Source organism: Melitaea cinxia, chromosome 15 (genome assembly GCF_905220565.1).
Source record: "Melitaea cinxia chromosome 15, ilMelCinx1.1, whole genome shotgun sequence".
Lineage (NCBI taxonomy): Eukaryota > Metazoa > Arthropoda > Insecta > Lepidoptera > Nymphalidae > Melitaea > Melitaea cinxia.
In genome coordinates, this window is record NC_059408.1 from 8,236,298 (window position 1) to 8,264,067 (window position 27,770).

The 27,770-nt window shown below is 35.5% G+C and overlaps 1 protein-coding gene across 1 annotated transcript; it reads right to left on the reverse strand.

Annotated features, from left to right (window-relative positions):
- Nucleotides 1–2,764: 2,764 nt before the first annotated feature.
- Nucleotides 2,765–27,770, reverse strand: LOC123660367 (pickpocket protein 28-like). Its single transcript, XM_045595459.1, has 14 exons — nucleotides 27,743–27,770; nucleotides 26,617–26,805; nucleotides 26,090–26,219; nucleotides 24,643–24,755; nucleotides 24,174–24,282; nucleotides 19,402–19,553; nucleotides 19,207–19,318; nucleotides 18,899–18,991; nucleotides 18,575–18,714; nucleotides 15,172–15,302; nucleotides 5,370–5,429; nucleotides 5,029–5,236; nucleotides 2,924–3,097; nucleotides 2,765–2,849 (listed from the first exon to the last, which is right to left on the reverse strand). The coding sequence occupies exons 1-14, from the start codon at nucleotides 27,757–27,759 to the stop codon at nucleotides 2,804–2,806; spliced, it is 1,674 nt and encodes a 557-aa protein (XP_045451415.1). The 5' UTR covers nucleotides 27,760–27,770; the 3' UTR covers nucleotides 2,765–2,803.

The following is a 27,770-nucleotide window of genomic DNA, read 5'->3' on the forward strand; positions in this document are numbered from 1 at the left end:
TCTCTCTCGCTCTTAGGCGGGCTAACCATGCCCGCGTGCCTCTCACTCGCTTTCATTGTGAGCGCATAACGTGAGCGGAGCGTAACGCAGTTTCTTGAAGTGTCACCCGGCAAACCAATTTATAAGACGTTGTCACGTCAAAAAGAAAAATAAAACATTAAAAAAACTGTCTTTTCGCAGGTTTCGCAGGTAATATATCAATTAAGTTAGCATAATTTTGGTCGGTGGACTCACGTCTGCATAAGGGATACTAAGATAGAATAATTAGTTTTCTTAATGTAAGCTGCAGTAGTGTACCAAGTAAACGATCACTAACCAAACTAAAAATCGGAATAACAACGGGCACTATAAACCTGTGGATATAACTTAATATAAAAAAAAAATCTTGTAATTGTGTAATTTGTATCAATTTTTAATTTAAAGTCATTTTTTTATTTTTGTTTTATACATTGCCTTGTTACACATCATGCGTTAATTTATTATTAATATTTGTGTTTGCAGGCAAACGAAAATAAAAAACGACTTCTATTATATCAACAAGTAATACAACGTAGGTATACGAAAAAATAGTCAAGAAATAGGCATTATCAAAGATTACTCCAAAAGTTGTAATCACATCTCGATGAAATTTAAATGTGACCACATGATAAACATCGGCTTTCGATTAAATTAAAAATCATTAAAATCGGTACACCCAGTAAAAAGTTATGCGGATTTTCGAGTTTCCCTTGATTTCTCTGGCATCCCATTATCCGATCCTGGTTTCCTTATCATGGTACCACACCAGGGATATCTCCTTTTCAACAAAAAAATAATTATCAAAATCTTTTCATAAACGACGAAGTTACCCCTGAACACACATTAAAAAAAATTATATATATGTATACACGGTCGTATTGAGTAACCTCCTCCTTTTTTATAGTCGGTTAAAAAACACTTCAATCAAATCGGCACCAAATCATTTTAACTCTCTCTTCTACTAATCGTTCACGATTTACTAAAAGTATCGAGCTGAGCTCGGTCACCCAGGTACTTATTATTAAATGTATATGAGTAAGTATATTTTGTTGTGTAGGTATGTGTGTATCTCTGTATGCATGTAAGAGTGTGAGTGTATTTATACATAAAGAAAAAAATAAAAGAAAAAAATAGTAGTGATAATAAAAAAAAATCAAACAGCGTCGGACCACGTCCTAGCTTTACTAGGCAGTCACAAGACTGGCGATTTGTAATTTGAATAATAATCGCCTGTGGTATTATAATGTATGTTCAATAAAAGGCATGGGCATTTAAAGATGTTAATTTTACATTAAAAATAAACGATTCGCAACTTCTGCTTCCCCCATTATACCTCAATTTTTCACAACTGAGTGACAGAAGGTGGTATAAGTCTTCGAAAGGTTTCACTGAGTGCTACTTTACCTACTCGTATAATAATACAATGTCTTGCTCTTCGTGTCTGCTTTATCCAATTTAGCTAAGACAGCAGCAATGTCTTACGTCGTCGAGCTGAATTAGAAAGTTCTGAATGTTTTTAAAAAAAAAAATGAGGATATCGAAGTTAGTATTAATTCCGTAGACTATCGTATTGTGTATATACTCGTATCGTATAATCGATTTCGTTGATTGTACTTTTATATATAAAAAGAACAATAATTTGTAGTTGTTGCAAATCCATGTTCTTTATAAATAAACTAGTTGTGCTCGCGAAAAGAAACAGACAGACAGACAGACAATAATTGTAAAAAATGCTATTTTGGTATATGTAGATAGCGTGCATCCATATGCATAATGCATCCTTATTACTAAATGCATAATGCATTTAGTAATAAGGGGTATTTTAATATTACAAACAGACACTCCAATTTTATTTATTTGTATAGATGTATAGATGTATCTTTAAATTTTTTGATATATTAATCTAATTTCAAATACATTCATCTACTTAAAATTACGTAATTTCTATATTATACAACTAGCTGTGCCCGCGACTTCGTCCACGTGGAATTAAACAAACAAAGCTATTCTTCAGTTCCCAGAGTTATAAAATAAATAAATTTCTAAAATAACAGTAGCCTAAGTTATTTCTTATTACATCATGCGATGACATGATGACAGAAACAACGAACAGGGAGAAAGGCAATAAAAAAGCAAAATTGCGTAAAATAATATTTATTATAATTAAGGTGAATACAAAAGAGACTTATTGAACCTGGACTATCCTGAGAGAAACCGGTCAATAGGCACAGCAAGGACACTCAATAAAGATGGTGCCAAACTAAGTGCTAGAGGCTTGTGTACCACAAGAAGTGCATTATACAGTAGTGCGCTACTATAGTACCCTTCTCGTGCCTTTCTCATTGGCAATCGGTAGCTGGGAAGGTATGTCCGTCCTCCTGTATAACTCTAATAGCATGATGTAACCAAGGACAAGCCATCTAGTGACGAGGACGTTACTTCACATTGTCATATTTTATTTTATAAAGTTTGTAGTAGGCAATATAATTGGGTATCAAAAAAAGTTTGCCGCGTCAAAATTATGTCACCTCACAATTATGTTTAGCTAGCTTACATATATATAGTTACAACAGTGCATAATTCATATATTTGATACAGTTATATCTCCGATTCTTAAAGACATTAATATATTTTTTGAAATACGAATAAATAAGCTTTAATAATAATAATAACACGACTTTATAACAATGTGCATTATTAATGAGAATCTAATTAAAAAAAAACTCATATGAAAATCTCTTTTTTTTACTTTTATCATGCCCATTCAATATCCTTCTTAATATATTTACGTATTTTTATTTTTACCACTCCTCCACAATATGCAACATACTCTGAAATAGAAATGTTTCCATTAAAAACATTAATTTTATTGGCTTAAGCAAGTAAAATAAGTAATGGTATTAACCTGAGCGTAAAGAAATATATGAATTCAACGACACTTAGTAAAGAAAAACCCAAGAAGAGTCCGAGTAAACCTCCACAGTTCGCTAGAAAGTCTGTATGTCCATAGAGCTCGGAACGGCGCACTTTAATAAATTGTGCTTCTTTGAAGAAAATCTTAATTTGTGTGTAGAGAATACTGAAATCATAAAGAGCAACAACATATTTGAAGCTAATGAATAATATAAAATTAAAATTTATAAGGTTAAATTTTCTTACAAAGCTGTAAAAGAAGCTGTAAATAACTGAACGACTTACAACTATACACAACAATTTTTAACCCTCGCGACACTTGAGGAAATAACAATCCTTAGTTAGGTTCTGTTAGTACATAAATAAAATGAACTCAATGGTGTTAACAAATTTTTGTCTTGATATACATGTTTGTCTTATAAAAGCGCTACAGAGTATAGAGATCAAGTTAATAAATAAAAATTGAGTTTTATCTGTGTGCCCCTAGAGCACACAACCAAAAGCATAGAAACTTATAAAACTGCTTTTTTTAGAATATGTGGAGCATATGAGCAGACGCTAAATGGCTACCATCGTTTATGAACATCTACAGTATTAGAGAAGTAGCGCTTGCGTTGCCGGCCTTTAGGCAAACGAGGTCTATATACTCGATGCTTGAAAACTCAAATTGAAGCCCGCAAAGAATATGTTAGAAGGAAGGTCATTCCAGAGTTTGCACGTAACCAGAAAAAATGGGTGTAAATCCCGAATATTGGACGTTCTCACAGCCAATTCTCACAGCTATGGATTGTGCCTGTTGCGCTGGCGGTTGCGGGTTCGATCCCCGCACATGACAAACATTTGTATTGGCCACACAGGTATTTGCCATGGTCTGGGTGTTTGTGCAGTCCTTGTGGGTCTCCCGACCGTGCCTCGGAGAGCACGTTAAGCCATCGGTCCCGGTTGTTATCACGTACACCTGATAGCGATCGTTACTCATAGTAGGGAATATATCCGCTAACCCGCATTGGAGCAGCGTGGTGGGTAAAGCTCTGATCCTTCTCCTACATAGGGAAAGAGGCCTATGCCCAGTAGTGGGATATTACAGGCTGAAGCGTAATTGTAACCACATTTCTTTATACCACCTTAATTATAAAAGTGTGAATTGTATCTTTATTTGTTACCAATAAAATACTTTTTTTACATATGAAATTGGTGTTTTGTCGTACATCGTTTGGTTAAGAATTCCAAATTCAATTTCATACAGCTATTTACTCATGCATCTGCGTTTTGAAAACCGTAATTTATTTGTTTTTTCTTTTTTTTGTTTTGCATCTTTGCCTCACTCAGTTTACAAAATGGAAAACTTATAATATCGTGTTATTTACTAGTACGAGTTTCATCGTGGCACTAGTGCTGCAGAAACGGCTCGAAGGGTTAATGATGTATATAGCTGCGGTGATGCAAAATAAATCACAGTGCGTTTTTGGTTCCAACTTTTTCGTTCTGGAAATTTCGACATGCTTGCGGAAGCGGATCCATCACAAACCACGTAGCTGCAGGCTGCAGTGTTAGTGATATAACTGTTTTAATCCACTTGAAGCAAATTGGGAAAGTAAAAAAGCTTGAAAAATGGGTGTCTCACGAATTGAGAGAAGCAAACCGAGAAACGCGCTTAGACTGTTGCGTTACATTACATACTCAATCGGCACAATAATGAAGGAATTTTAAATCGAATCATTACATGTGATGAAAAGTGGATCATGTACGATAATCGGAAGCGCTCATCGCAATGGCTGAACTCTGGCGAGCCAACCAAATCCTGCCTCAAGCGAAAATTAGTGTCGGTAGATGTCTATTGCCAGCAACTGCAAACCATGATGGAAAAGCTAGCTGCCAAACAACCGAGGCTAGTCAATCGTTCTAGACCACTGCTGCTTCAGGACAGCGCTAGACCATACACTGCACAACAGACGGTTACCAAAATAGAGGAGCTTCAATTGGAATGTCTATATACACACACACACACACACACACACACACACATATATATGTATATACATACACTAATCGAATATTAAGTTAAGTTTTTAAACCGCTTATGTTTCCGTTACTTACTCTGCTTCGTTGATGGTGTTAATATTCATAGCTTTGAAGAAGGCATCAACATCAAAATCAGCTTGTGATGTTTCAGCTTCATACTCTATAGAAGTGCATGCGGGTAGACATTTGCAATTTATGGCTACGCGATAGGCCTCTCCTAAAGTATAATCAGCATTTGTAGCTTCCTCCAAATTATTTTGTATTTCAACTGTTACTAATTCCACTAAAATTAGAAATGTTATGTTATTTATTCTCGTAATACCCCGTCCCCGTACAGGGGTATGCAGTAATATACAACGTTATGATAATTACTAATAATTGATTATTTACCAAAATTTTATTAATGATTTACTTACTTCGTGCATCATTCATGCATTGTCGTTTACCGAGGGAGCACACTTTCATTTCTGGACCATCTAAAATAAAAATTACACGTAAGTATCTTACGTTAAAGTATTTTGTTATTAAGTTGATCTAATGAAATATATATATATATGTATATATATATATATATATCTTAATATATATAAATCTCGAGTCACAATGTTTGTCCTCAATGGACTCCTAAACTACTTAACCGATTTTAGTCAAATTTGCACACCGTGTGCAGTTTGATCCAACTTAAAAGATAGGCTATATTTTATTTTGATATATTATTATGTACGATTTTTTTTTTGTGTTACCCACACATTAGGAATTCTAAACATTTTTTTTGAATATCATATCAAAAATTGACCGCTCCAGCGGGATTCGAACCCGCGTCTCCGACTGACCGTATCGGCGCTCTAGCCAATTAAGCTATGGAACGATGTACCCGCTAGAGCGAAATGTTTGATATGATGATTTTTATTTTCGGTTTAAGCGAACCGTGGCGCCGTCTATAGTGAGTTCTTTACAGAGACCCGTAACTATTCAAAGTTTCATATTACAATGAAAATCTTTGACAGGAGACGACACCATGCTATTTTTAATATGTACGATTTTATTTTTGTGTTACCCACACATTAGGAATTCTAAACATTTGCCGTGCCGACACGGTCAGTCGGAGACGCGGGTTCGAATCCCGCTGGAGCGGTCAATTTTTGATATGATATTCAAAAAAAAATGTTGATATATTATGTTATTATTATATTTCAGAAAAAAATAAGGTGATACGAAGTTCGCCAGGTCAGCTAGTATATATATATATATATATATATATATATATATATATATATGTAGTCTTTCGACTGATTGGAAGCTCCTTTTCTATATTCGCAGGGCGCGGGCGTAGGTAATACTCGCACTCTTTACAATACTATGTAGGTAGTACTTAAAATGATTATAACAAAATTGTAATGCGATCCGATCCAATCTATCGTGTGGCATAGGGAGTAACTCAGAGCAGTGCCTAGGACTTGCGACCCAGGTGTAGGTTTAAGGAGATCTCCTTTGAGATGTGCATCAACGCTCACCTTCACTGCTCGAGTTATCCGCCATAATATGTAACAATTAATTCGTATGCACAAATTAATTATCGAATGAGTCTAGGTTAAGCTACTAGCAGGATACAACAAATGTATCGTGCCAAGCCAGAGCCAAGACTGCCTTAGCCGAGGTGACACCGTTCGTTTTATACACGTCAGAACAATTCGAGTAATATAATAAATGAGGGTAGGTGACTATCGAACGATGTGCTAGGTGGCGCGATCGTTGCATCTGTTGTTTAATAATTCCTTTCTAATTGCGTAAGACAGCGCTAATGCCGACATATATATATATATATATATATATATATATATATATAATATATATATATAATATAATTGTTAAAGTGGTGTTTAAAATAGGTATTTATAATTCACGTTTGTCTTTTGGATATGATTATGTATATAATATACATAAATCATATAATTATATAAATTACTATTAGGTTTTAGTATACTATTATACTGTTAAAGTGGTGTTTAAAATAGATATTTGTTTACATTTACATTCACAGTTGTCAACGTGCTTTAAAATGACACCTGTTGTAAAGTATTGATCTGGATTCTAAAGTGTCTATTTTGTCTATGGCATATCGTAAATGTTGTATCATAGTGTTTTGTTTTAAAAATGTTTCTAACATAGCAACATAAGAATAGGATATATATAAATAGATACAAACAAAAGGAAGGTTTAGCCAACATTAGTCTTAAGTTTTATTGTTTTAAAATTACTTCGTTCTAATATTATTAGGTATTATATGTCTGTTAGAATTGTAATAATTAAGTTAAATTCGTATAAAAACTTAAAGTTTGTAATTCAGATTTCTATTTTTTTTTTTTTTTCTTTCTTGTATATATATATTTTTGCATAGTTCTATACTTTACATTTTTGGATGTTTTGTAAGTAGATGTTAGTTTTGTATTTTTTTTTTTTCATTTTATATGTAGATAAGTAATATTCTCTCCACTGCTGGCGGGCAAGACTTGAATATAAGGTAGTTATTTTGATTGATTATATATTTGTTGTATCTGTATATAAGTAAACTATAATTTATTAATATATATTACATTTTTATATTACTGTATTTATAATTATTATTATATATTTATTTATTATATCTTATATTTATACTACTTATAGTTGATATACATTTTTCTTGATGGATTTCGCAATGACAAGCATTGATAGTAATGACGCTTTTCTCTCTCTCTCGTCCTTATCGTCTGAAGCAAGTACCGACGATAGTTTCCAGAGTATCCCTTCCCTTAATGAATCGCTCAACTCTCATTTTTCATCTCTTCCTAGAAATTTTAACATTGTCCACATTAATGCACAGAGTATTCCTGCTCATTACTCTGACCTCTTAACCTCATTTAGTAACAAAAATCTTCACGCTATTCTTGTATCCGAGACGTGGCTTAAACCGTGTTTACCCTCAACTTCATATTCCTTACCTGGTTTTCAATTAATTAGAAATGATCGCATTAATAGGCCTGGTGGAGGTGTTGCCATATATTTACGTTCCCACATATCTTTTAACATTATCAGTACATCACCATCCTTATCCGGTCCTAGTGCAGAACATCTTTTCTTAGAGCTTACTTTTTCTCACTCTAAGGTTCTCCTATGTGTGTTTTATAATCCTTCTGTTTCTATTGACTACTTTTCACAACTAGAAAGTCTTCTTGAAAAATTCTCTCCTCAATACGATCACACCATCCTCATGGGTGATTTTAACACGTGTTTACTAAAAAATGACTATAAATCTGTAAAACTCAACTCTCTCATTACTTCATCTAATTTAAATATATTACCTCTTTCGGCCACGCACTGTCTCCCAAATCGTAACCCCTCTCTTCTCGATTTAATTATTGTCTCCTCCACTGACCTTGTTGAAAAATATGGTCAGTGTAATGCTCTTGCCTTTTCCTACCATGACCTTATCTACTTATCGTATAGACTACGACCACCAAAACCAAAATCTAGGATCCTTATGCTGCGTAATTTTGATGGAATCGACCATGATCGCTTGCATGAAGATGCCGTTAAAATCGACTGGTTGGTGGTTCTCACTGCCGATACAATTGATGAGCGTGTTACTACGTTTAACTCTCTTTTAACTAATCTTTATAACATCCACGCTCCCATCCGCCCAGTTCGCATCAAACATCTACCCGCACCCTGGCTAACCGATGACATCAGAGCTATTCAACATAGAAGAAACATTGCGAAGGCTAAATATCGGGCAAACCCTAACGAAAAAAATTTAGAAAAATATAAAAAAATAAGAAATCGTTGCAATACAATATGCAGAGATAAACGACGTCACCACATTCACAAGCACGTGACCGAGGAAGTCGATCCTTCTAAAGTCTGGAAATTTCTACAAACGCTTGGAGTTGGTAAAGCTAAACAAAACATCGAATCCAATAAATTAGACTTCAATCAGCTTAATCAGCATTTCTTAACTTCTGATTCTATTGATGGATCGATCAAATTAAATACACTTTCACAAATTTCAGCTACATCCACTCCAACTTTCCCCTCATTTACTTTCAGTCAGTTCACTGTACGTGATGTTAAGAGGAATATTTTAGAAATTAGCTCTAATTCTGTTGGCGCTGACAGCATAAGCCGTAAAATGATCATGCCGATTATTGATGTTGTAGCTCCTATTATTACATCAATCTTTAACTTTTCTATCCAATCCTGCTCCTTTCCATCTCTGTGGAAAGATGCTCAAATTATCCCTCTACCAAAAAAGCTGAATCCCTCTAATTATTCTGACTATCGTCCTATAGCTATTCTTCCCTTCCTTTCAAAAGTACTTGAGCGACTTATTTACAAACAAATGACTCCTTTTCTTCTTCAACACAACCTCTTCAATCCTATGCAATCTGGTTTTCGGCATGGTCATAGTACGACTACTGCTTTAGTTAAAATTACAGATGACATCAGATTAGGTATGGACAATCAACTCGTCACAGTATTAATTTTACTTGATTTCAGTAATGCTTTTAATGCTGTTGATTTTGATTTACTACTAGCCACACTTAGTTCTCTTAACATATCTCCTGAAGTGATTGACTGGTTTCATAATTACTTGCACAATCGTCGGCAGCGCATACACATCGATGGTCATTCTTCCAACTGGTGTATGAGTAAAGCTGGCGTGCCGCAAGGTGGCGTGTTGTCCCCTCTATTATTTTCGATTTTTATTTCATCTGTCACTAATCACATCTCTTCTCTCTGTCATTTGTACGCAGATGATCTTCAAATCTACTCACAATCTCATCTCAGTGAAATCTCGCAATGTATAAATTTGTTGAATAAAGATCTTACATCTATTCAACGATGGAGTAAGTCTTATGGTTTAAGGGTTAATCCTATAAAAACGCAGGTTATTGTCGTCGGCAGTCAGAAGTTGATTTCCCGTATCAACTGGACGCAATTACCGCCATTAATAATTGATGGGGTTTGTTTACCGATAAGTGATAAGGTTAAAAATTTGGGAGTTACTTTTGATAAATATCTTTCTTGGATTCCTCATGTTAATGAAGTAAGTAGGAAATTGTTTGCCTCGATAAAATTGCTAAAAAGGCTACGTAACTTTCTCCCTATTTCCACTAAAATAAAGATAGCGCAATCCCTTCTGCTTCCCATTCTTGATTACGCCGATACGTGCTTTATTAATCTAAATGAGGAACAAGTAAATAAACTTGAGCGCCTACAAAACCTCTGTATTCGGTTTATATTTGGACTTCGTAAATATGACCACGTTTCTGAATTTCGAAAAAAACTCAAGTGGCTTCCTATACGACTTCGAAGGAATACTCACATATTGACCCTTCTTTATACTATCCTCTTCAATCCTTCTGCTCCGCACTATTTAAAAAATCGATTTGAGTTTCTCAGTAATTCTCACGAACGGCCTCTCCGTTCGGAAGAAAGCCGGATATTGAAGATCCCTGCACATTCTACATCCTTTTATTCTAAATCTTTTACTGTAGAAGCTTGTCGTCTTTGGAACTCATTGCCACTGTCTATAAAAAATGCTCAAACATTAGAGACATTTAAAAAACTCACAAAAGAAATGTATTTATCGTCTTAATGTATGTCAAGCAATTTTATTTCAATGAGTACTTTATGCTATGATGTTTTGTCTGTCATTTAAAATCTATCAGGTTTTTTTTTTTTTTTCCTATTATTGATATATATGTATTTGTGTATGTATGTGTATGTATATGTATGTGTATGTATGTATATATGTATATGTATATATCTGAATGTATGTATATGTAAGTAAATGTATTTGGTGTACATGTACGTTTGTGACTATGTACATATGTATGTTACATAACATTTTTGCGCCCTATCCCACACTTCTTATTTAGTCCTCTGCCCAAAGGTTGCCTGGAAGAGATCGCTGTAATAGCGATAAGGCCGCCTGTTGCAGCTGATGCAAACTTTATTTTTATATTTCATTTGTTATGCTGTTAAAACCTTGTATTAGTGTGCGAAAGTGTAAATAAATAAATAAATAAATATATGTATTCTATAATATATATAAAAGCGAAAGGTTACTCATCACGAAATCTCCAAAACTATAACACCTACAAACTTAAAATTTCGCAGGTAGGCTCCTTATAGGACGTAGACATCTGCTAAGAACGGATTTTACGAAACTCGATCCCTAAGGGGGTGAAACGGGGATTGGAAGTTTGTATGAAAATCCTATGTTTTTGAAGTAAGAGACTTGAAATTTAAAATTTGTGCTTTATAGATAGTGAGAAGGTGTCTAAATAATGTAAATCTTCGAAACTATAACACCTACATACTTGAAATTTGGCAAGTAGCTTTTGTATAGGACGTTAACATCCGCTAAGAACGAATATTACGAAACTCGACACCTAAGAGGATAAAACGGGGGTCGGAAGTTTGTATGAAAGGCCTATGTTTTTAAAGTAAGAGACGAAATTTAAAATGTATGCTCTATAGATGGTGGAAAGGAGTCCAAATAATGCATCGTAATCTATATATATAAAAAAGCAAGGTCACCGACTCACTCATATCAAGAACTCAAAAACCGCTGGATGGTCCATCCATCCAGGATGGACAAAGATTAAATTTGAAATTAGATTATAGTTAGTAGACGTCCGCTAAGAACGGATTTTGCGATATTCCACCGCTAAGGGGCTTTGATTGGGGTTGATAGTTTGTATGAAACATATACAGCAGCTATAAGTTCGCCTGCTAGGTTATTTATACTGCAGCCTGAAAATAAAACTAAAAATGTGGTGTATAGAGAGTTTTATAAAAATAACTAATAAATTATACTAAATTGTGCCTTTTAAAGAATTACATTTCAAGTGACTGAAATAAAAAAATAATCTGCTTAAGCATCTTGATAGTAATGCATATCTTCATAACCACGCGAACGTAGTCGCGGGCAACAGTTAGTGTATTATAACAATAAGTCCCCAAAAGTGTATGTGATCGATTCCCTCAAAATTTGCTGAACGGCTTTTCATGCAGTTTTACCAATGGAGAGAGGGCTTCAAAAGGAAGGTTTACGGAACGACTAAGCCGATTTTGATGAGATTTTGAGTTTCACTGGAAGTTTGCCGGGAACACTTTGTGACTCACTGATTTCAACGCGGGCGAAGCCGCGGGCACAGCTAGTATATGTATATATTGAGTTTCCTCCGACCGAATTGAGTAACCTCCTCCTTTGTTGAAGTCGGTTAAAAAAGACTCTTAAGTCTGTAAAAATTCTATACTGCTCATACATACATAGTATACTTGAGTATTGTTCTGAAATCTGGAACCCAACATATAGTACGTATGTAAATAGAATCATATGTAAATAAAATCGAATGTATCCATAAACGGTTTTTAAGATACAGTATAAATATGGTGATAATTTAGTTGACGATGAAAGCAGATGTAAAAAATACCATTTTCTTCCCCTGAGACTTCGTTGAAATGTCTCTGATTTAGTATATCTAAATAAAATTATCAACAATATTATAGGTAATCCAGACTTACACATCATAATTAAATTTAATGTACCCACTAGGTTCGTTCGTAATTTTGCCCCATTTTATATCCCACCTTGTCATAGTAATTATCGTCGAAACTCCTTTATTTGCAGATCTACTATACACGATTTAATGACTTTTTGCGCGATCATCGTGATGTTGATGTTTTTCTGATTAAACCTTACTCTATTAGACGATTGGTGACCACAGAATATTTCTCTTCCGTTAGCTAATAATGTCTAAGTAGCTTAATGATCCAGCTAAGTTCTCAAACCATCCTAAGTTTAATTTTCTTTTATTCTCAAACTCTTAATTAATATAGCACTCTATAGTTATTAATTGTATAAACTTTCTTAATGGCTTTTAGTTTTTGATTGTACCTATTCTTAATTTGTTATGTATAGCTGTAAGTTTTTCTGAATAAATAAAATAAAAACAATAAATAAAATAATAGAGCTGCATCTGATTTTGAGTATTATATTTCCTGCTGTGCCCTACCTCAGTGAAATTTCCGAACACACTCCCAGTCTTATGGAGGACAGACAAGGTATGAAACCATATTGGTCGTTATAGAATTAATAGGCGGATCTCTAAATCACTAAAACAAGGCCTACGTATCTTTAATACACAACATATCAAAGATATCATCACTAGCTTTGGATACAAGTGGTGCTAGATCGCGAAAGGCGGAAGAAGATTTTGAAAGTGACCTTTTGGTCCGGGAGCCAGTGACTGATTTTCATGACCAGTTTCCTTCCAATCGAAACTTCGTAAAATGCATTAGGTATTTATATTATGAATTACCTTAAAAGACGTAACAAAAAGTTTTAAGTGTACCAGCTGACGAACTTTCCACTGAGATACTGCCAGCTGACATTAATTTTCATTCAGAGTAGCATATAATATAATACCAGGTAAATTTTATTTGAGAGGAAATCGTTGAAAATTTTTTTTTCATGTGCAAGCAACCAGCTGACGTATAATCCACCATGTTATGGTTAGCTTACTTTATTTTTTCATCAACATATTATGTAAACTATAGTCCGACAAATTTTAATGTAAGAGAATACGACTAAAAAAAAATTTTTGTTTCATCTATCAAGATACCAGCTGACGGAATTTCCACCAAGATACAGCCAGCTGATATTAATTTTCATCCATAGTAGCACAGAAACTAACACAAGGTAAATTTTTATTTGAGAGGAAACCATTGAAAATAATCAGAGAAACCATTGTAAATTCTGCAAATTTGCATATCCTGCCTCTGAATACCGCTCATTCCTTTCCTAATTGTTCTCCTTCTCTTCTTGACCTCATTCATGTCTCTTCCTTAGACCATCTTAATAAGCATATACAATGTCCAGCTGATGCATTTTCCTACCATGATATCTCTCTTATAAAATTAGACCACCAAAGGCTAACTCAAGAATTCTTCTGCAGCGCAGTTTTGGGGGGATGGATTTGAATTGCTTACGTGACTGTCTGAGGTATTAAGCATGTCTGCGGTGGATGAAATATTAAACGTTTTTGGTTCCTTACTAACCCAGTTGTACGATGTTTATGCCCCTGTAAAACCAGTACGTATCAAACATTTTCCCGCTCCATGGCTCACGGCTGAAATAAGAGCACTGCAGGCCCTAAAAAAAAGGCTAATACTCGATTTAAATATGATCCTAGTTCATCAAACAAAGAGAAATACAGAATGTTTCGGAATCGCTGCAACAAGGCGTGTAGAGATGCAGAAAGACGCCATATACACAAATCTTTATTAGAGGAACCAGACTCGGCGAAGATCTGGAAATTCCATAAGTCGCTTGGAGTTGGCAAAACCAAACATCAATTAACTTCAAATTCACTTGATCGTAATGCGTTAAATAAGCACTTTACCTCTTCTGTCTCTATAGACCATACAACTAAGTCCAACACACTTAGTCGCCTTTCTGCTCTAACAGCTTCTTCGACTTCTCCTCCTTTTACGCTTCACGCTTCAGCCTTTAATAGCTCACTACTGGGCATAGGCCTCTGTCCCCATGTAGGGGAAGGATCAGAGCTTAATCCACCACGCTGCTCCAATGCGGGTTGGCAGATATATTCCCTAATATAAGTAACCATCGCTATCAGGAGCACATGATAACAACCAGGACCTAACGTGCTCTCCGAGGCACGGCGGGGAGACCCAACACAAGGACTGCACAAACACCCAGACCACTGCATATTATTATTATTATTGAAAATATATATTTTTTTATGTTCAAGCAGCCAGCTGACGTATGTACACCATGATATGGTTAGCTGACTTCATTTTTCCTTCAAGATATCAGATAATCTATAACCCGACAAATTTTAAAGCGGGAGGAGACTAAAATCACTTTTTTCTCCAGGCGCGAATATTCAAAATATCCCTTGTGTATTTTACGAAGTTTCGAATCGGAGGAAATAATTGACTTAATTTGTACCTGGCTCCTGGTTCATATGTCCAGCATGGACGTCCATCGCTTGACAATGAGCGTTAAATCAGCCATCTGAATCTAATTCTTATTACTACTATGTATCTACTAACCCAAAATCCCAGATATATGTGATACTTTAACTACCTATTTATATTACTGCCATTATGTACACAAAATTTATAAGATAGTAAAGGACTCACGTGGCATACCGAAGTGGACGCAACCGCATTTTGTGTAGGTAAAATTAGTTAAGCATTCACTTTCACAATTGGCTTGCGTGTATACTTTAAAAAATTTTAGGTAGCGCTCATTTGAAAAATAGCATTGGCGTCTGTAATCAGAATCAGATATTAACTTTTTAGCTTTATGGTGCATTAGATGTTCTTAGAGCGTGCCCAAATTAGTTAGGTGTGTTGAGGACAATATAATTAAATGGAGATTATGGGTTCATAGTCTCACCGACAGGTACTCCCTGAAAGTGATACAGGTATATGCGCCGACCTCGGCACACTCTGACGATGAAGTCGAAGCCTTGTATGAAGATATTACAAGGGCCATACATGGCACTACTTCGACCTTCTACAGCGTTGTTATGGGAGACTTCAATGCTAAAGTGGGAGTACAAGGCCGCGACGGATCGAGCATCGGACCACACGGATTGGGGCACAGGAATCACAGGGGGCAGACGCTTGTCAACTTCCTCGAATCGGAGGGGCTCTTCTTGATGAACTCATTTTTTGAGAAGAAGCCCCAAAGGAGGTGGACATGGCAAAGCCCCGATACTGTGACGAGGAACGAGATAGATTTCATCATAGCGGATAAAAGGCATATATTCAGAGATGTCTCAGTGGTTAACAGGTTTAACACCGGCAGCGACCACCGGCTAGTACGGGGCACTCTGAATATATGTCTCCGAAAGGAGCGGACCCGCTTGATGAAATCTACTATCCGACCTACGCTGCCCCAAATACTATGTGGCTCCGAGCAGTTTCAGTTGGAACTCCAAAACCGATTCGATTCGCTGGAAACTACTAGCGACGTGGACGAGATAACCGACAACGTGGTGAAGACGGTGTGTACACTGGGTCGCAGGCACTTTCCACCAACAAAGCCAACGAAGCAGTCCAAACTTTCTCCCGAAGCCTTGGATCTGATGCGGCAGAGGCGCGAGTTGCCGGCTGCTTCGCCAGAACAGAGGGCTCTTTCCAAGAGGGTACGGAAAATTATTCGCCGGGACCTCCGCTGCTCAAATACGAGAGAGGTTGCTACTCTGATTGAGCAGAATAGGGGGTCCAAAGTTTTCCAAAGACCATTGGGGAGAAGCCTTCTTGCGAAGCTTAAAACAGCAGATGGCAGAACCGTCTGCTCTCGCCCTCAGGTCCGAGAAGAGGTTGAGAATTTTTATGGACAGCTGTACTCGTCGAGCGCACGCAAGCCTGCGACTTGGGACACCGAAGATCCACGGGCACCATTGTTGCGCCATTATTCGGAGTGTATCCCGGACTTCGAAGAGGATGAGATTGGTGCAGCGCTCGGGCAGCTTAAAAACGGGAGGGCCCCGGGGGATGACGGAGTTACCACTGAACTCCTTAAAGCCGCAGGGCGACCTGTCCTGAAAGCCTTGGCAAGACTATTTAACGCCGTCATCCACCGAGGTACCACGCCGGAGGCGTGGTCCGGGAGTGTGGTGGTGCTGTTCTTTAAGAGAGGCGATAAGTCTCTGTTAAAGAATTACAGACCGATCTCACTTCTGAGCCACGTCTATAAGCTGTTTTCGAGGGTTGTTACGAATCGTCTCGCCAGAAGACTCGACGAATTCCAACCACCAGAGCAGGCTGGGTTTCGAAATGGCTACAGCACCGTGGACCACATCCATACTGTTCGGCAGATTATCCAAAAGACGGAAGAATATAATCAACCGCTGTGTATGGCATTTGTGGACTACGAGAAAGCCTTCGACTCCGTCGAGACCTGGGCTGTCCTGGACTCTCTGCAGAGATGTCATATCGACTGGCGATATATCGAGATACTAAAATCTATGTAAGACGCGGCGACGATGACCGTTCATGTCAATGACCAAAGAACAAGACCTATTTCCCTCCGGCGCGGGGTAAGACAGGGGGATGTAATATCACCGAAACTGTTTACCACTGCGCTAGAGGATGTTTTTAAGACCTTGGATTGGGGGGAACGGGGCATCAACGTCAACGGTGAATTCATCTCTCACCTTCGTTTCGCCGACGATATTGTCATCTTTGCGGAGACGCTGGATGAGTTAGGCCAAATGCTGGCCGGCCTAAACGAGTCCTCTCTCTCTCTGTCTCGAGTCTCTGTATGAACTTGGATAAGACGAAAGTTATGTTTAACAACCAAGTCATACCGATACCGGTATCGGTCGATGGTACCCTTCTCGAAGTTGTTCAGGATTATATTTACCTAGGCCATACTATCCAACTAGGCCGCAACAACTTCGAGAAGGAGGCCGATAGGAGGATTCGGTTGGGCTGGGCGGCGTTTGGCAGACTCCGTCGAGTCTTCACTTCGAAGATTCCGCAATGCTTGAAGACAAAAGTTTTCGAGCAATGCGTCCTGCCTGTGTTAACATACGGAGCCGAGACGTGGACACTGACCAAGGGACTGGTCCACAAGTTTAAAGTCGCACAACGTGCAATGGAACGGGCTACGCTTGGGGTCTCTCTCAAAGACAGGATTAGAAATGAGACTATCCGCGAGAGAACGAAAGTAACCGACATAGCCCACAGAATTAGCAAGTTGAAGTGGCAGTGGGCTGGTCATCTGTGTCGCAGGACCGATGGCCGTTGGAGTAGACGGGTCCTAGAGTGGAGACCGCGTCTTGGCAAACGCAGTGTGGGACGTCCTCCGGCCCGTTGGACCGACGATCTACGTAAGATTGCCGGTGTAGGCTGGATGAGGATTGCGGAAGACCGGGATGTGTGGCGCGAACTTGGGGAGGCCTATGTCCAGCAGTGGACTGCGATAGGCTGAAGTGAGTGATGGGTTCATAGTAGTTAGTATTTAAAAGAGGATTGATTTTTTATATTTACAATTGGACCCTTTAAAAGAGGTAAGAGGTCCAATTGTGCATATTGATAATATTTTTAAAACGTTTTTGGTGGTATGGGTACTCCATAGTCGATAAAAAGACAAATATAAACTTGGGTCGGCAAACAAGCGTAAAGCTAGCTCACCTACAAGGTGATAAGCGATTACCGTAGCTTATAGACGTCTGCAACACCAGAAGCATTACAAGCGCATTGCCGACCCTATCCTCGATTCCCCTCAGAAGCTCTGGTCACCTTACTCATCAACAGGATTACAACACTGCTTGGAAACCGTATCATTTAGCTGGGATCTTCTGTAAGGTCAAGGTACTTCCCCAGTCGGGCTGCTCCATATTTAAATAGGAAATTATCTGTTGTAGGGACCTCAGTTAAATCTCTATCACGGGTGTATTGTTTTAGACATAAGAAACAATTGAAAACGACATCAACGTATTAAACTAGTGTATCACTGGGCGAAAAAAAAATTGTTGTCACCCAATGAAGTGTGCTTGGGTCACCTAAATTAAAATACGTCCAGTACCTAACGGGACTATACGGTTTAAGTCCATCAGAAGTTGTCATCATTTTGGGCTTTGCAGCAACGACAACGTCTCGTTCTAGTGGAATTCTGAAGTATTGCTGAGATAATTTAGGAAATTCTGCTGGATTATGTAGTATGATCTGTAAAGAAAATTGACATTTTTTACACTACTAGGGTTAAAAATAAGCGTATAGTCCATCTGATTGTATGCGACTCCTCAACCTTTTGATGGGTTCAATAACAGAAGTTCATTTATAAACTTTTATTGATGATTTTTTATATTATTTAGGTTGTTTGAAAGAAACTTTTTTGTCTATGGCTCACCTTAAAACCTTGTGTGGGTCCACTACAAAGATAATCAAAATCCTTTTTTGAAGCTCTTAGTACAATAACTAGGCCAGCATTTTCACCATTGCCCTAAAAATATTTATATTTTAAATACATAATGTATAGATTGTTACATTATTTATATTTTCTTACACATACAGTCCCTCTGTGTGAGTATGTTTCAAATGGTGTGTAAAAATAATAATGTGTTACATAATATGTATATGTATATATATGTAAAATAATTTTCATAGATCAGAAGTAAATTTAACCTCTTTTAACTTATGTTTAAAGTCAATACATACAGTGCCTCTGTATGGATAAGTTTCCAGCGGAGTGTTTGGCGAATATCCATTTTCTAAGGTCCAAGTCTGCGATTTATTCAAAGAATCATAATAATTGTAGTCAGTGTTGAGGCTTTAAAATAAAAACAAAAAGAACAATTTATCTAAAATTATTTCAAATATTAAAAAAAGATAAAAACGTAAAAAGAAAGTTACTTTTCAATCCGAAATAATTCGTCCGCGCCTATAGTATTAAATGTATAACAATAACCCTCCTCTGTAAGTATTGGTGAAAATAAATTCAAGAAGCTTCGAAGTTCGTCTTTCCACATTAATCCCTCCATTATATCGTAAATTTTTGGAGATACCTAAAACAGAACCTTTTTAAAACATTTGTAAAGTCTGGGTGCATACTCTTTTTAAAGATAAGATTAAGATGAAAGATTAAATCCTATGGTAAGGAGCTTCTGTTAGAGGTAAATGGTTTTTTTGCCTTGTCTTGCCCTAAATATCACTCTAGTTTTTTTTCTTTATAAATATTCATACAATACAAATAATACATACATATATATAAATATATAAATACAAAAATTATACACAGACTCTGGCGGAAATCGAACCCGCATTCCGCGAAGCAGAAAGCAGAGCAACTATAAACTGCGTCAACGAATAGGCAAGTCGAGATTTCCGACAATTATCAGAAATCGTTGGTAATACGACTGTCCATCCGTCCGTAAGTGTTATGCACGTGGCCAATTAGGTGCTATAACCATGCATACCTAACTGGAAGTTCTGCAATTTTTGAAAATATTATTGGACGAGCAATCATGTGGTAAAGTTTAAAAATGACTGAAAGTACATTCTGAAGGATGACACTTATTTCTTCTGTGAAGCCTATTGAATAATGGGAAATATCCTGCTGAAGCAGCTCGAATGGGGAGGAACTTTGACTTCACAGAAGATCACAGCTAAATAATACTCCTCTCAGTTAGTGTCGAGTTCCTGTAGTAGGTAAGGTGGCCAGAGTTCCCGGGGATGCCTCTGCTGTAACACGCGTCTATATTTTTTATTTTATTTTTATTCGTCACGAAAACGAACAGTGTTCCTCCAAACTTATACGAGTATTATATATGAAGTACAGTGTGTGTCCACGTTTTAATATGTATATATAATATTGTTTTTATCATACAATAAAAAGTTATTTTAATAATATTTATTAGTTAATTAAATAGGTATTAGGCAGATATATTATGTGTGTCATTACACAGTGTGTTGTATGGATTAGAAGTTGACGCCCTAGCCCTACGATGTCAATATCTTGGGATCAGTAAATGACCACTAGGGAGTGTTAGCTTGCAATGAGAACTATTGCAACTGAGAACTACTACTAAGAATACGTTATCAATTATATACACGGAAGCCAGTACGCGAACTTGACGATTCTACTGGCACTGGCCATATAGTCATGGGAAGGACAAGAAAAAACGCATAAACAAGTCTAATGTCTCGGTGATGGTTCTGCTGTGGTAGGGGTAGTGGGAGAGTGTTGTCCATCACATACAAGAGTGTTTTAATAGACATAGCTACCTCGCATGATGAGAATGTTGTTAAAGCTGAAATTGAGTACAGGTGTAAGTTGTAAAATTTATATTATTTCTTAGCGAATCCCAGATAAAGCTTTTTAACCTTTTGACCGCCACGCCTCAAAACCATTCCCGTGCCCTGTACGCCAAGGCATAAAATAAACAAAAATATCTACGAAAAAAATAGTGCTGCCAAGAGTCGTTATCGAGTACCACACAGTGACTTGTTTTTGCTGGTTTTTATGCAATAAATGACTGCTTATATAATCTAGGAAGGTTTATTTTTTAATATTTTTCTTGTGTTATCTTGCACTCGTTATATATACTTACAACAACATAAATAAAAAACAAACATTACAAAAATAATCGTAGTAAAGCACAACACTCTTTTCTATCGCCATGACGTCATTGTCACGACTGGACGACTACGGCGCAGCTGGCCTACGGTTTTGAAACTCTCTTTAGAAACGTGCTGTGTCGCACGCAAGGAAGTCGCAGGCTATATATCGATGTCGAATCGAATCGATATATACATGAAAAGTAATTTAGAAAAAAATTAACCGAATTCAAATTTGTAATTTTTTAACCGTCTTCAAAAAAGGAGGAGGTTACTCAATTCGACCGATTCGATATATATTTTATATTTTTTTATTTATGTTCGGGGATAACTTTTTCGTTTATGAACCGATTTTGATAATTCTTTTTTTGTTGGAAAGAAGATAACCCCGGTGTAGTACCATGCTAAGGAAACCAGGATTTGATAATGAGATCTCGAAAATCTGCATAACTTTTACTGGGTGCATCGATTTTGATGATTTTTAATTTAATCGAAAGCCGATGTTTATCATGTAGTCACATTTAAATTTCATCCAAACCTGATTACAACTTTTTGATTGATCTTTGATAATGCGTATTTACTTGACTATTTTTTCGTCTACCTACGTTGTATTACTTGTCGATATAATTGAGTTAGTTTTTTTCGTTTGCCTGCAAACACAATTATTATCTTATTAGATAACAGTTTATTATCTAAGGTTCATTAGAACAGTATTCACTGTGCCCCGTTCCATAGTGCCCCATAAGGCCAACGTTTCAAACGAGTTTTATAAAAAGTTAGGTTAGTTTTTGAACTTTCCACACAATTGTCTCAAATAGACAAAATGATTAAGATTAATGAAAAAAAAATATCATTTACCTATTCTTTAAACTTTTTTATTAAAAAGAAAGTACTTTGAAAAGAAATCTCAACTTTTGAACAAGAATTATTGTGTTTGCTCGCAAACGAAAAAAAACCGACTTCAATTACATCGACGAGTAATACAACGTAGATCGACGAAAAAATAGTCAAGTAACTACGCGTTATCAAAGATTACTCAAAAAGTAGATATCAGATCTCAATGAAATTTATATGTGACCACATTGATAAATATCAGCTTTCGATAAAATTAAAAATTATCAAAATCGGTACACCCAGTAAAAAGTTATTACGGATTTTCAAGAGTCCCTCGATTTCTCTGGGATCCCATCATCAGATCCTGATTTCCTTATCATGGTACCAAACTAGGGATATCTTCTTCTCCAAATAAAAAAGGATTATCAAAATCGGTACATCCAGTAGAAAGTTATGCGGTATAATACAACGTAGGTCGACGAAAAAAGCGTCAAGTAAAAACGCATTATTAGATATAACTCGAAAAGTAGTTGTTAGATCTCAAATAAATTTAAATGGGACCAAATGATACACAACAGCTTTCGATTTAAAAAAAATTGTCGAAATCGGTCCGCACGGTCAAAAGTTCTGAAGTAACATACATAAAAAAAATACAGTCGAATTGAGAACGTCCTCCTTTTTTGGAAGTCGGTTAAAAATGGAATATTTTTCTATTCACAGTTCCATCGTTGTCACGCCGCCATATTTCACTACGTCCTCGTTTGACGCAGGACGCGCTGTAATTGATCGAAGCATGACCACACGAATTAGTGTAGAATTCAAATTTTTATCGACACTGTTTCATAGTGTCCCGTGTTCCATTGTTCCCCAACTCAATAGTTGATCCGATGAAGCAAATTAATATAATCGGTGCGGTCGATGCCAGCCTTAGTTTAAAAGAAATATTTACATGCGTTAAATATTTTTTTGCTTAGGTAGCAAATAGTACTAAAACAGTACTGAGTAAGTAGCAATATTACAAATCAAATATTTCACGACACACGACACGACATGGGTCTCAGAAAAAAAGCTTTTATGAGAGTGGGGGTTAGAGATGATATTGATGCTGCCAGATGATTTTGAGAATGAGAAAGAAAATCGTAACTTTGCTCTTAACCTTAGATAAAAAAATGAAAAAAATAAAAAAATATTTTTTTATTGGTAATTGTATATTATTAAAATCATCGACGCCTTCCAAAATGTGACGATGTTCTAAGGTATCGCTCGTTTTGCACTTCACTAGTTTTCTCGCTATTCGCTTATGACGTCATCAGCGTGTCGTCTATACTTGACAACGGCGTGTAGAGAACGGATTAATGACTACGCGCTAGAGATGCGCCAGATTTGAGATATCAGATTTATTATGGCGATTTGATTGATTTTAGTTTATTTGATTTTTTATTCATTTGCTATTTATGTGTTAGCTGATGATAGTTTTATGTTTTTTACCTTTTGTTTTATTCAAATATCAAATTATTTATAGAAAATGTAACAAGTTTGAGTTGAATTATTTATACGTATGCTTATCAAAAAAAAAAAAATAGCTATACCAGTCAGCTGTTACCTATAACACAAGCATTAAGTTGCTTACTTTAGGAACAGATCGATGGCTCCTAAGTATACTGAGTCAACTCTACTTTTAATAACTTTATTTTTTTGTTACATAGGTAGATAGGAAATCAAGTAAATGTTATTAATATCTTAAAAAATTAAATTATCAAAAGTTGTTAGTTGACTCAGTATACCTAGGAGCCATCGAGATGACCGTGTGTGTATGTTGTAAATATTTATTTATTTATTATTTATTTATACCTCTTGCGTCACATCCCTAGCGGTCAACTATAGACGACTTCGGCGTTCGGGACGTATCATTTACGTGGAATAAGAATGCATGTTTTTATTTCAATGTTTCTCAGTACGTGTAGCTCTAAAAGTCTTGTTTTTTATACTCAAATGTTGCGGGGATATTCTATTTTCATAAATGTTGAATTAAAATACTAGAAACATTTTTTTAATAATTTTTTTTAATATTTTTGTGGTCCGGGTTTTTTGTCACCTATAGACGTCGCTGGCGCACAGGACTCGCGAGCCCTTGTCAAGTATAGGTGACTACGGTGGTCAAAAGGTTAAAACTCTACTTAAAAATTATTTTATTGTATTCATTTTGGGTGTATCTTGTTAAGTGTTTTAAATACCTTTTTAATATTTTCTACTGTTTTGTTTCCAAGTGAAAAATTTCTTCCATGAATCCACGGAGAAATGTTTTTGTTGCAGATTAGACTTATATCTTTAAATAAATCGTCTCTAAAATAACATTCCTTGGATTATTTATTAGTAAGTAAATTAGTATAAAATCGTTACGTACGTAATTAACTATTTTATTTAATTGACGTAATTAAATTTGCTTTTTACAGTACAGTTTTTAACAAGTTTTCTTTCTTTATATGATTTTAATAACATATTTTTACTGAGTCCGAATATGAAAATAGCAAGTTATTTATAAAACAATAGATAATTAATTAAATATTAAAGGTCTGTAAAATAAGAAAAATAATAAACACATTATCATCAGTAATATTCTGGAACGTGTTTAACATTTGAGCAAATATTATAAAGACTTAATTTGTTTTTTGTTTATTTGTATATTTACTTAAGAGTACTTACTGTTCTTCTGTTGCGTTTGGATTTATTTCTTGTAAATGGTAATGTTCAGTATAATTGAACACTGTTTGCATAACTTTCATTTCTGGACACAATGTTACAGCTGGATAAGGAATCTAAAATGCAAATAATGGGTTATACTGAAACTAGTTAAAATTAAAGAATATAAACCAAATTTCAAAAATGTAAACATATATTTTATAAAATTTATCAACCAAGACGTATGTAAACTAATTACGATTACATAATTTTAAATAGAGCATTATTAGCGATAGCTTTGAAACTACTCATCTGATAAGCACCAGCTTTCTAATAAAAAATAATCATCAAAATCTGTACAACTGATAAAAAGTCCTTCAGTAACTAACATAAAAATACAGTTGACTTAAGATCTTTCTTCTTTTTATCGAAGTCGGTTAAAAGGGCTCAAGGGATCAGGGAATAAAAATTGCGTGCGTAACAAGTAGACTTGTCAGAAGCGAAACTTCTTTGGCAAATTATTTGAAAAAAAACAATAAAAAAAAAACAATTGAAAAAAAAATTGTATTTGCTTGCATACGAAAAAAAATCGACTTCAATTACATTGACAAGTAATACAACGTAGATCGACGAAAAAATGGTCAAGTAACTACGCGTTATAAAAGATTACTCAAAAATTAGTTATCAGATCACGATAAAGTTTAAATGCGACCACATGATTAACATCAGCTTTCGATTAAATTAAAAATTATCAAAATCGGTAAACCCAGTAAAAAGTTATGCGAATTTTCGAGAGTTTCCCTCGATTTCTCTGGGATCCCATCATTAAATCCTGGTTTCCTTATCATGATACAAAAATAGAAATATCTCTTTTTCAACAAAAAAAGAATTATCAAAATCGGTCGGAGACGCGGGTTCGAATCCCGCTGGAGCGGTCAATTTTTGATATAATTTTCAAAAATGTTTAGAACTCCTAATGTGTGGGTACACAAAAATAAAAATCGTACATATTAAAATCGGTTCATCCAGTAAAAAGTTATGCGGTATAATACAACGTAGGTCGACGAAAAAAGCGTCAAGTAAAAACGCATTATTAGATATAACTCGAAAAGTAGTTGTTAGATCTCAAATAAAGAAAAATCAATGTAATTATTTTTGAAGACAAACTGCTATTACAGATTACCTTTAATAGAAAACGCTCTTAGTGAATATTTTATTCGATAGCTTACATATGAAAATATCATTCATTTGTGGAAAATCTAATACCAATACAATCTAATATCCCTCCCTATCAGAAATCAAAACCCGCAAAACTGTCAATGTTTTCGGCACCTACACGCTCCACCACGTTCATATACATAGATCTACTGTATATAAAATTTGTTTAAAAATATTACTACTCTAATACAAGATAACATTTAGACCAAGAACAAACAATAATAATTTCTATGAATACATATTATAATCTTACTTTCCACACTGGTGTCGAAGTCTCTGCAAAGCTGACAATAACAGGGTTATCATTCCATTTTATCCATAACTTCCATATTAGACCAGCACAGAACACAATACAGCAAGTGAACATGAGAAGCCAGAAAATTCTGAAAATAATGCATTTTTTAAGATATTCTGGTAAAATGGTTGAAAGTTTTATTGACACTTACGGACACGGTATTGCTTCGCGCTGGGGTTAAATAATCGTATTTATAAAAAAAAATAATGGTTCTATCTAGGTCCTTGGCATTGTGGATCTCCGTACCGCGCTTTGAAAAATTCGAAAACCTTTTGGGTGAATATTATCTGCCAACCCGCAGTTTAACAGCGCGCTAGATTTTGCATCAGCGCGTGGGAAAGAAACCTTCATTTACCAAGGTGACCAAAATAATTGTGTATATTGTGTACTCGTATACAGGTAAGCTTTTTATAATTATTGTAATCGTAATTTTGTTGATATTCGTTTTGTGTCATGTTATGTATGTAAAATATAATATTATTTACTTTTCCATTATAGTTCGTTCCTTTTCTCCAACATACTTTAAGCCATGAAGGTTAGTGTTAGCAGTATAATCTATCAAACATTGTTTAATTAAACTAGGCTTTTTTCTTTTGATCTTAACATTGTCAGTCGTGGCTGGCTCCATATTTTTTCCAATATACGAGATATGTATATTTCCCAGGCTGTTAGATCTAGAACATTAAAAAAATTTGAGAAAAATCATTATTAGATACTCTTTAACCGACTTTCATAATAGGAGGATGTTCTCAATTCGATTGACTGAGAGTACTGATTTTGATGATTCTTTTTTATTTAAATTTTTATTTTTGTGCCTAGATGCCTAGCGGTAAATGATATCCATTATACACTTAAATGTTATATAATTGTTTATTTAAATTTAATTAACTATCAATTTAGGATTGCTTGGTAAAATAGAGGACTCTCGTTTAAGTAGACAATTATTTTCGAAATTGAAATTGAAATAAACTTCATAATAATTGTGTTTGCTCGCAAACGAAAAAAAAACCGATTTCAATTACATCGACGAGTAATACAACGTAGATCGACGAAAAAATAGTCAAGTAACTACGCGTTATCAAAGATTACTCAAAAAGTCAGATCTCGATAAAATATGTGACCACATGATAAACATCAGCTTTCGATTAAATTAAAAATTATCAAAATCGGTACAACCAGTAAAAAGTTATTGCGGATTTTTGAGAGTTTCCCTCGATTTCTCTGGGATCCCATCATCAAATCCTGGTTTTCTTATCATGGTACCAAACTAGGAATATCTCCTTTTCAACAAAAAAGAATTATCAAAATCGGTACATCCAGTAAAAAGTTATGTGGTATAATATAACGTAGGTCGACGAAAAAAGCGTCAAGTAAAAACACATTATTAGATATAGCTCGAAAAGTAGTTGTTAGATCATAAATAAATTTAAATGGGACCAAATGACACCCACCTTTAGGTTAAAAAATTAGGTTTCACCTTAGGTTTTTTGTCGAAATCGGTCCACCCAGTCAAAAGTTCTGAAGTAACTAACATACATAAAAAAATACAGTCGAATTGAGAACCTACTCCTTTTTTGGAAGTCGGTTAAAAATAAGAAAATAATTACGTACCGCGACTGTCGCTCCATGATGACAACGA

Coding starts and splice junctions, on each gene's coding strand:
- LOC123660367 (XM_045595459.1), bottom strand. Junction 24,756..26,089: donor CTTCGACACCAGTGTGGAAA/GTAAGATTATAA, acceptor TTTGCATTTTAG/ATTCCTTATCCAGCTGTAAC. Junction 3,098..5,028: donor AACACCATCAACGAAGCAGA/GTAAGTAACGGA, acceptor TTATGATTTCAG/TATTCTCTACACACAAATTA.